The sequence below is a fragment of the Erigeron canadensis genome, chromosome 6, assembly GCF_010389155.1.
Source record: "Erigeron canadensis isolate Cc75 chromosome 6, C_canadensis_v1, whole genome shotgun sequence".
Taxonomy (NCBI): Eukaryota; Viridiplantae; Streptophyta; class Magnoliopsida; order Asterales; family Asteraceae; genus Erigeron; species Erigeron canadensis.
Genome location: NC_057766.1, coordinates 18,256,178 through 18,267,921, shown reverse-complemented (window position 1 = coordinate 18,267,921; position 11,744 = coordinate 18,256,178). Strand labels below are relative to the sequence as shown.

General features: G+C 38.1%; 1 protein-coding gene across 1 annotated transcript; it reads left to right on the top strand.

The window, feature by feature from the left end:
- Nucleotides 1-8,845: 8,845 nt before the first annotated feature.
- On the top strand, nt 8,846-10,582 carry LOC122604389. Its single transcript, XM_043777284.1, has 2 exons — nt 8,846-9,757; nt 9,869-10,582. Exons 1-2 carry the CDS (start codon nt 8,846-8,848, stop codon nt 10,580-10,582), a joined length of 1,626 nt encoding a protein of 541 aa, XP_043633219.1.
- The last annotated feature ends 1,162 nt before the right edge of the window (nt 10,583-11,744 follow it).

Sequence of the window (11,744 nt, the reverse complement as noted above, 5' to 3'; positions counted from 1 at the left end):
TTGAAAAGCAAAGAAGATACATATTGCTTGTACTACATACGCACATAATTTTGGATATGGCTAAATAGCAAAAGATACCGTAAATTCTATGAAAAGCTTGATTAACGGCCTCGTCCACAACTTACTTCTTTCTTTATGTACTTTCCTTGCTAAGCCGTACCTCTAACAAGAGAAATCTACAAAAATTGAACAAGTAGTATTCAATAAAATAGCAAACAACATAAGAAGAAAACATCAAGTTGTATTTTTATGGCCAATCTCAATAAGTAAACAAAAACTGGGGATATCCGTACCAATCTTCTTTCTTTGGTCGAATCAAGCAAATCAAAAGAATTTTTGAAATATGAATCCCTTTTCGACAGCTAAGGAAAGGAAGAAAATGTCAAAGATGAGAAAAGAAGAATAAGTACCTCTTTGAGGATGAAAAGGTTAAGTCTTTCCCTTCCTTAATGTTACTAATACGAGACAGAAGAAAAATAACAACTTTGGCACTCTTTTAGCTGCGAAAAAACAAAGAAAAACTGAGTAAGAAACACATATTGATGAAAACAATCAAGAAAATTGAAAGGATCTCACTTCACTAGATACTTTTCTCTAATTTTTTATGAACTTCCGATTCTAGATATTTATCCAATCGTACAGTCACTTTGCCTGTACCACTCGATCTTATCTACAATCAAAAAGACAAAGAAAAGAAATATGGAGATAGGAATCAGGTTAAAGGAAAATAAGCTTTTCTGGTCTTACAATATCGATATACAAGGTGTATATAAGAATGATAATTGCTAATTGATGGAGTTTACCTTTTCTTGCCTGTGTGATAACCGATTGATGACCGATTCAAGAGAAGTGATTATAGTTTTTCCTTTCTTTTCTTGGGGATGGTTGATTCAAAAAAAAAAAAATTTTTTAAATAATAATAAATAAATAACGAAGTCCTTCGAGATACTTCAAACCGGTGGCTATAGAATTAAAGATGTAAGGTTCAGCTTTAAAATTGTTGAAAGAAAAATATGAAATAAAAGGGATTATGCTTTTGGTCAGCCAAGAAGAAACATAAATCCAAAAGAATTGCATACCTTTTATTTTTTCCTTTTGTACGAATCCACCATAAGGATAGAAAAGATAAAGCTTTATATTTATCTTATTTCTGCCTATCCAAAGGGTAAAGTTAAAAGAAAGACTCGGCTGATTCAAAAAGGAGAAAAAATCTCATAAACAAATTTGGATAAGATGGCAATTAAAAGTTTAAAGACAAGATGTTGAATAAAAATCTTGAATTTAAACTTGGGGGACTTGAAGAGGTGAGGTATGGATCTTACCCTAAAGAAAGAATTTGGGATTGGATAGAAGGAGGAGAGAAAATGTTGGCTGTCGGGAAAAATGTCACAAGGAATTTTTCTAAAAAGACAAAAGGCTGCCTCCTAGCCGTTACCCAGCCAAATCCTAGCCGTTCCCCAGCCAAATCCGAGCCAAATCCTAGCCGTTCCCCAGCCAAATCCGAGCCAAACCTTAGCCAGATTCCCAGCCAAATCCGAGCCATATCTCAGCCGATCCTAAGTCACATTCTCAGCCGATGCTAAGCTATTTCCTAGATAGTGATACGCTATCCTTTGTGATACGCTTATAAATATAAATATAAATATATATCTATGCGAGTAAGGTAGGATAGGAGGTGTTTCCCTTATCTTAAAGATGAACTTTCTTCCCTCCTTTGGAAAAGACTCTCCTCAACCTTTAAGAATTCCCTTGCCTTTGGGAATAAGCCTCGGGCATAAATACTCTCAATTCTATTACCAAGGGAACAAGGATTGGAGCAAGAATATGAACAGAATATAAAAAGTATATTATCATAATTCGAGAATGTTCTATTCCTTGTACTGACATTCTAATTCATAGGTCAGTCCCATTTATGACAACAGCCCAATATACGATATATCTCTAATTGGATGCCTATAAATACATGTAATCATTGGATGTCAATTCATTCAGAATTCAATTCAATATCATTCAATACATTTTCAACATTCCATCCTCATAATTTCATACGCACATTCATATCTCTCTCAATCAATCAATTATCATCATTAAAATCATCAGAATGATATCATATTCATTTATCCTCCAAAGATCGATACATCTCTTTAGAAAAACCATTATTCACCTTAGATTCGCGAAGAATTTAATAGGTTTGCACTACTACGTAGTAGGAGATTTATAATGGTTTTCATGGTCAAATCTTGTTCGTGATTGGGCTTGATTTCTAATGCTCAAACAGTAATAAAATAATGAAATAAAAAATATAAAAAATTTTTTATATAAAATTTCGAAATCTGGAAAAATAAATAAAAATTTTTCTTTTTTGGAAACCCTAATTGCAAGTTTTGATTTATTGCTTGATTAATGTGTTAATTGCATGCGTTTATGAATTACCTTTATTTTAATTGTTAAATATAAGTAATAATAATCATGAATTTTTACATGCAATTAATTCATGATTATTACTTAGTTATAATGATAAAATTACTTGATCACTAGGTCTTTTTAGGTGGATAATTAAAATAATTAATTGTTTGACAATGTGATAATTATTTGTTAATGTTGCTGCTTGACACCAGTCGACTAAAACGACCATATCTTTTAATCCCTAAGGAGTTAGAATTCGTCCTTTGAACTGTAGAAACTAGACTCATAGGGCTACAACTTTGTGGTTCTGAGATAAGTGCAGTTCGGCCATCTTCTAGGGATAAATGGGTCGTGAAGCTGCTGGAATTTTCCAATCAGCACTTTATGTGTTTATGTGATAAATTTGTTATTAAATTTTGGCTTACGCAATCAAGTTTACTTGATGTATGTGTTCCTTTTCCTTGAGAAAGGGGAGCCAATCTTAAACCATAGTGGTCTAACCTAGGATGGATACCTAATTGTTACGTGTTTATATTTAGTAAGTTTAGTTTTGCCCTCTAAGAAAATTGTGTGCAAAATTGTTTTTGGAAAATTAAACTTGACTAAATTATATTGAAATAATGATTTTGTGTATAAGATTGTTACCCTAAAATCAAAAAATACACCGGCTCACCTACTTGAACAAACTCTAAGAGAGGTATAAGTCGGAGTGCGTTAGCCTTCTAAAGGGCGGGTTTTTAATTGCGTCTATCGCAAACCTTTGCCCATGCGCTTCTTTGTGAGTTCAAATGGAGCTACCGAGCTCTTTTGTATTTAAAGGCAATAAAAATGAGTTTTATAAACATATTATGTTTAGAAGATATGCATTAATCTTCAAACATAAATTTTTGATCACACATCAAATTGATTGACACAATAAACTTAAGTCATTTGCCATCCAACTCGTAAATGACACATGTGGCTGTTGTTTTACTCACTGGTAGACAGTGCTGAAATGGCAGTTGCATGGCGAATCTCACTCACTGGTACACAGTGTTGGACAAATTTGTGCGTTCTTGGTTGGACGACTTAAAGCGAGTTAAGCGGTAAGATCTTGACCCGTGGGAAAATATGGGACAAAACATGACTACAAATCACTTGATGAATTAAGTTTCATTTGTAGGTCCCATATTTACTAGGAATTGCACATGTAATGCAATTACTGCTCGTCACTTACCTTTTGAGTGCAATCGTTTCTAGCAGATCAACTGATGAAATGGTTGTATGTCAATTGGATCCTAGCCTTAATGAAATTAGTTGTTTATTTTATAAACATTGGGTAATTAATTTCTTAAGGATTTATTATCGAAAATACTGATAATTGAACTTGAATCTGTTTTGTAACAGGCAACAAATCCTTCACAAAACATACACTAATCGGCTTTTAGGTCAATGATAGAAAGGGAAAACTTTCTAAAACCAATTTCAATGGTTGTTTTGTCAATAGAGAATTGTTCTAAAAGTTGAAAAGAAAACTGGTGTCATTGAAACTCAGATATCGCTATTCCTAATGTGAATACATAAGCCAAGAGTTTAAGGATTATCCAAAAGCGTGTGGAATTGTCCAACAGCTTACTCCTCAATACACTCCTCAGCATAATGGAGTGTCTGAAAGGAGAAATCGAACCTTGCTAGACATGGTGAGATCTATGATGACCCTTACGACTCTCCCATTTTCGTTTTGGGATTATGCCCTAGAGACTGCTGTACGCATTCTCAATATGGTTCCAACCAAGAAGGTTGACAAGACACCATATGAATTATGGCATGGAAATGTTCCTAATCTGTCTTACTTAAGAGTCTGGGGATGTGAGACACTTGTGAAGCGTGATACGCCTGACAAACTTGAACCCAGAACTACTAAGTGCATCTTTGTCGGATACCCTAAGGAAACGATGGGTTACGAATTCTATGATCCTGTAAAAAACATTGTTCGTGTTGCTCGATATGCTGAACTCTTTGAAAAGAAATTAGCTCAAGAGAACAGTAGGAGAGTTGTAGAACTTTTAAGACTCAAGAGGAAGATGTGTCACCTTCTGAAGCTCCTAGCAATCATCAACTTGAGGGGGGGGGGAATGTTCAAAGTGATGAACCTCAAGTCGATGATGATGAAGCGATTCCACTTCGTAGGTCCGAAAGGACAAGAAGTCCTACTGACAGATTATGTCTGATGGTAGAAGAAAACGTTTTAGGAGATCTTGATGAGCCTCTGAATTTCAAAGCTGCATTATCAGATCCGAAATTTGACAAATGGCTTGAAGCTACGAAGGTGAAAATGAAATCTATGAAAGACAATCAAGTCTGGAGCTTGGTTGATCTTCCACAAAATGCTCAAATGCTCAAACTGTTGGGTGTAAGTGGATCTTCAAGAAGAAGACGGACATAGATGGAAATGTACACACCTATAAAGCTCGTCTCATGGAGAAAAGTTATACTCAATGTTTCGGTGTTGATTATGATGAGACCTTTTCTCCAGTTACAGACATTGGAGCTATTAGGATTCTCTTAGCCATAGCTACGTACTATGACTTTGAGATATGGCAAATGGATGTTAAGACTGCCTTCTTAAATGGTTACTTGGATGAAGAAGTCTATATGGATCAACCTGAAGGTTTTATTGATCCAAAAACATCCCAACTAAGTATGCAAGCTTCAAAGGTCCATTTATGGTCTAAAGCAAGCATCAAGAAGTTGAAACAAGTGGTTTGATGAATAAATCAAAAGGTTTGGTTTCGTTCACCCGATGAGCCGTGTGTATATTGCAAAGCTAGTGAGAGTAATGTTACTTTCCTTGTCTTATATGTTGATGACATATTGATCATAGGAAAGAACATTCAAATGTTACAAGATGTTAAATCCCATCTTGGAAAGTGTTTTGCCATGAAAGATTTAGGAGAAGCGACATTTATTCTTGGAATCAAGATCTACCGAGATAGATCAAAGCGGTTGTTTAGATTAAGTCAAAGTGCTCTTATTGATGAGGATCTTGAAGCGTTTCAAGATGGAGAATTCTAAGTGTGGGTTTACACTTATGCAAGAAATACTTAACTTATCTAGCAAGAACGGTGCTTCTACACCTAATGAGGTGGAGCGTATGTGAAAAATCCCTTATGCTTCGGCTGTGGGATCTATTATGTATGCGGTAAGATGCACTAGACCTGATATTGTGTTTGCGCAAAATATAGTTAGCCACTATCAGCAAATATTTGGAAAGGATCATTGAATTGCTGTAAAGAATATTCTTAAGTACACGTGTGCTACTAAAGAATTATTCTTGGTGTATAGAAGAAATCCTGATCAGGAATTCAAAGTGGATAGATACTGTGATGTTGGATTTCATTATTTAAATGAAGGCACAGTGGAATGCTAGGAGCTAAAAGCTAAACACGTCTGCAACAGAGTTTGAGTACATTGTTGCCTCAGAAGCCGTGATGGAAGCAATATGGATTAGGAAGTTCATTAGCGGCTTGACGTGATCCCCTCGAATGACTTACCCAATGATATGTATTGTGATAACACTGATGCATTAATCATTGCCAACGAGCCCGGAGCTCAGAAAGGTGCCAGACATTATGCTAGAAGATATCACTATGTTCGTGAGCAAATCGATCTAGGAGAGATCAAATTACTCAAAGTTCACACAGATTTTAACTTAGTTGATCCTTTCATAAAAGCTTTGGCTAGGACCAAGCTTGAAAGGCATGCCGAGGGCATAGGACTTAAATTAGCTAGTTATTTCATGTAAATATGTTGTTTCGGTATTTGGAAAAGGGATGTTAAACAATTTATATTTACCATAATGAAATAAAGTACTTGATATGTTTGATTTCATTTAATATTAAATTGTGTCATATATTTGCATGTTTAATCCTTCAAATTTTTTTTAAATATTCTAAATTGTCCATTGTCAATTAATTATATGGGAATATAATTAAACTAAGACAAATCTGAGCGATTGGTTATATTCTTTGAATATATAATGGTTGGTCCCACCAAACTCACATGATATCGATATGATGCATATCGGACTACCCCACTAACGAATTTATCACTTTATGGATCGACGTCATTAAGTGAAATTCGTAAATGGTTACTTTATTGATCATTTGACTTGATATACAAGCAGGTTAGCATGTATGGATTGCACTTACTTGATATAGTTCTAACTCTCCTGAATAAGGGAGTACATAAAGGGTTATTTTCAGAAAGTGTAGTGAAGTATGATGACTGACATGTGTACTCAATACAGGATTTGTTCCTTCAACTGATAGTTGCAGAATGATACCACTGGGCCCCTCATTGGGATTATTTAAGATGATGGCCATGTCCAAATGAATCCAGACGTGTCTCGATTATTTTTGGTAATCTTAAGTAGTGATGAAATGAGAAACATAATCGTTAAATCATGAAATAACATTGATCCATATTTATGTTTAACACGGTATCTGAACAAAGGGGTCATAAATGCCTCAACCATTTAAATATACTTTAAGAAACTATCTTAAATATTTTTGGGAGCATTGACGTGTTGCTAGACGCTAACCAATGTTATAACCTTCATTTATTACGAGCTCAAGTGGGAGCTGTTAGTATATGCTCACGTAAAATGAACGTATGTCCGGAAATGATTTAAGTCTACGGGGTCACATAAAATGACACGGTAACTCTATATTATTAATTAATATATTAAAGTAGTATATTATTTAGTTTGATCACTATATGATTAATTTAAATAAGTTCAAGGGTTAATTGTAATTAAATTAATTAGAAGGAGGTTTAATTGTGAAATAAGTTAATTAGGGTTGGACTCTAATTGGACTAGGGGGCCGGTTTTGAAGGCTTAATTAGAGGCCTTAATTTGACTTGATCACAAAGAAATAGAGGCTTAAATCTAAAGGTTTAAGCATTCTATTCACACATTATTCTGTCCTCTCTTCCCCCTCTTCTTGGCTTCGGGCGAAACACCAAACAACAAAGGGTTTCGGGTTTTTTGTTGGTTCGACTTTAAGGGGTGATGGCGTATCCATATTACGCTACGAAAGGCCTGCCAAACGAACAAGTGCTAACCCGCAGCGTTACGAAGGAACCTGCGTGGGAAAGGCGCCCAGCTGGAAATAACACCCAAATAAATAATAGATTGCCTAAATCTCTTCTTCCCTAAAATAAGGACAATCAGTTTCAACTAATTTGAGAAGTTAAATCTGACCCTTTAATCATGGGAAAACCTATCTACAAGGAAGTTTCCATCTTCCTATGGACTCTCCTTCCTATCAACGATTCTTCTACTATAAAAGGAGACATAAGACCTTCACAAAGGCATACGAGAGAAGGAAACACACACATTACACTCCGGCTTCGATTGGCGTAAAGAGGCTTACACTCTACCTTCGGGGAATCGCTAACAATCAAGCCACAAACCACAAATCTTCCCCCCATCAATCCCTAGCGCGATCCGGTGCACAAACATTGGCGCCATCCGTGGGACCCCGCATTTTGATCCTGCAAAAAAACCATATAAACCAGTTTTTTGTACCAAATTAAGGCTAGGAAAATGGTTGACGTACCACCAGGTTTCGAATCGCAAGTTCAGCGATCAACTGGAAACGAGCCTGTTGTGAACACCCCACCCACTTCTGGTCCAGCAATTGTAACACCTGTTGGCGATAATCGACAAACAGATTCCCTCGTTGAAGGTGGCGCAGAGCGCACTATTCAGACACCAGAAGGCAACGGTAGATTCTCATAGGGATCCCCGACAAGAAACTCAATGCTGTTTGACCCTGATTATATTATCAGAAATTACAGTCATATTCGGCAAACCATAAGCCATCTTAGGAGAACTGGAGCACTAGGTAGCACCAGCAGGGTGCTAGATTTTGATGGCGAGACAGATGACGATTACGATGCAGAAACTCCGCTAAGAGGGCTTCGAAGATATCCCAGAAATCCAAGATCCCGAGTCGGAGCTGGATACGGCTTTGGCCTAGGTAGCGGGGGACTCGCACGTCAAGATCCTCGAAGTCAGTCACAAAGAGGAAGACCCGAAGGCTCCGGACCTAGGGACATACCCTTAGAAGGAAGGAATCAAGATGGCACCCGCACTGGGGGTATGGGACCTGAAGATCAGCGTCCCGAAGCACCTCGGGGACAGCCCGCTCCAGATCAAAATCCGCACCACGTTACAGAAAATCCCGGAGGAAACAACAATGGTTCATCACGTGGTGTGCCTCAAAACCATAACATCCCTTCAGGGACAAACACAGGACCTTCGGGCTAAACCTACCAGGCACCTTCGAGTTACACCTCTCAAAGGCCTCCGGGACCAACCTTCACAGGACCTTCGGACCAAACGTATCAAGGCCAATGTAACCAAGGATACACTGGACAGGGTTATGGAAGCATGAACGGCCTGCAGTATCATCCACAGCCATATGGCACGCAGGCGATGGGACCCCTACACCAGTATTTTGCACCCCAATTTGCAACACAGACCTTCGGGTCGGCACCAATTCCAATACCATACGGGCTTCAGAACTGGGGGGCTCCTACGTACCAAAATGCATTAGAATTCAGTTTGGTTGGAGGAAGCGTCAAAAACTTACCCTTCGTAGCCTGGATACAAAAATATCCTCTCCCGACAGACTTGAAATACCCTTTGCACCTTGGGACCTACAAAGGAAAAAGCGACCCGGATGATTTCCTGGAAGCATTCGAGGGAGTAGCTGAGATGAAAGCATGGAACGTACCCATTGCGTGCCGAATGTTTAGGTATGCTCTCGAAGGGGATGCCAGAGAATGGTTAAAAAGCGTAATGAAAGGGTCAATTGTTAGCTTTGACGACCTCAAGGAAAAATTTAGAGCCCGATTCAGTCAACAGAAGAAACACAAGAAAATCCACGTGGCGGCCCACGGGATAAGACAAAGAGAAACAGAAAGCTGTAGATCATTCATTGACAGGTTTACCACTGAGACAGAGGATATAGTAGACCTCGCTAAGTCCCAAAGGATATCAGGACTAATTCATGGCCTTCGGCACAAACCACTGGTAGAGTTCCTATATAGGGATCTTCCAAATACTTATGAAGAGGTCCAAAAGAGAACGCATGTATTCTTAGATGCAAGGGAAATAGCTTCGAAGGGGGACAATAGTCCCCCACATGACAAAGAGGCTTCGACAAAAAGGGGGAAATGGGGAAATGATAGGGAAAAACCTAAATATAGCCCGTACCAAAAGGAAGATAGGGGATTCCACAAGACTATTCTACCAGAACTGAATAAGACTCCAAAAGAAATCCTACTCACCGAAAGCGTGGCAAAGAATTTCTCCACACCACCCCGATTGAACCCAAGGATCAGAAGAGACACTTCCAAATACTGTGAGTTTCACCAGGATTACGGTCATGATACTAACACCTGCTAGCAGCTAAAGAAGGCCATAGAAGAAGCTATTAGCGAAGGAAAGCTGGCACACCTGGTTAAAAGTGTGAGGCAGCAAAACCCCAAGAAAGAGGATGAACAAGGAGAAAAGAAAAAAGGCCCAGAAAAGACTATCTATACTATTTTAAAGAAAAAAACTGTGGAAAAGCGCCCACTCCCAAAGATGTACCGAGGCGATGTAAGCAATATCTCATTTCCTTCAACATACAAGGTCTTCCGTGACCCACTGTTAATCACTGCCATTTTGGAAATATCAAAAGTTAAGGAGATAATGGTAGACACAGGGAGTGAATGTAATGTGCTGTACGAGAAAGCGTTTTGGAAGTTACACCCTGTGTCACGAATGAACCTCAAGAGAACAGAAGCTTCGGTACAAGGGTACTGCGGAGAAACAGGTAATCCCATGGGAAAGCTATCAGTTAAAATGACTATCGGAGAGGGAAGGTGGAAGCGAACTGAGAAAATCAGTTTTCTGGTAGTCAGTGGAACTTCCCCATTTCAGGCAATCCTTGGAAGACCCGGGATACAAAAGTTTGAAATGATCCCATCCGTCATTCATGGCATGATCAAGTACCAATCGGACAGAGGCATTGGAACCTTAGTAACAAAGAACAAGAAGCTATCTGAGGAAGGCCAGGATGGACCCCATTACCTGACATGGAGCGAAGGACCTTACCTAGGTCGTAAGGATGGATACTAAGCCACCTACTGAAGATAAGACAATTTTAGTAAGGAAAAACTTTTTTTATTAATTATTATCTTTTATTTTGAAAAGCTTATAGGATATGGTATGTAACCTCAAATATATTATTAAATAAAGGCTTATATTCCTTTTATTTGTGTATCTCTCCTCGTATTTAAATAGAAGTACATAAATTTGCGCATAAATTTACAAAACACACAAGGAAAAAGAGACACAACATTAATTCACATACAATGCAAAAAGAAAATGGGGACGCCCATAAATATATAAAAAATCTCCGGAGAAAATTGCAAACGTCCGCCACAACGGACGTTGACATGTAAAGCATGCTAAGACGGTTCTCAAACCGCACGTAGCATAAAGTACCTTGCTACGCATAGGTGGTTCCCAAACCATTTATAGCAAAATATAACTTGCTAGCCGATAAAAAAAGGTTTTGGTCCTCAAACCATGTAAAAGTAAATTGGTTCTCAAACCATGGAAAAGTAAAATGGTTCCCAAACCATGTAAGGAAAATTTTTCTTTTATGAAAAATTATATAAAAACAAATGGTTCTCAAACCATATAAAAATGGTATATAACACCATATAACGGTTCGCATACAATGTAGCACAAATGCAATCTGCTGCAAATAATTATGCATATATAGCATAAATAGGACTTGGTAAAAGACTGTAGATATAAGTCATAACCACCCTGCATTATATTCACAGATGCAACACTATAGGAGCTGCACAAAATATTCATAAACACAGCCATATAAGGCTGTCAAAAGATGATAATTGTTTTAAAACCACAGGCGTCATAGTTAAAGAAAAAGATGAAATTCTCTGAGTTGGCGCACACGCCAAATACCAAGGCACACAGGCCTGATCACTGGGGTCCTTCATGGTCTTCTGGTTGAATCACATCAGGAGCAATCTTGAGCAAGTCTTCAACAGCAGCATGGGGGTCAGCAACAACCTTCTCCAAGAAAGGAAAAACAACTTCCTTCCACTTATGATCAGCCACCTCCAGCTCATGAGAGGCATTGGGGACAAAATCACCCCTGCAGGTCAGGTCACATTTTCCCTCGGCCGAAAACTCCTCCAACACAGTGGACCTCTCATCAGCCCTCTCAGCAGAGGTCAAATCACCCAACAGCTGCCCAACCTCATCG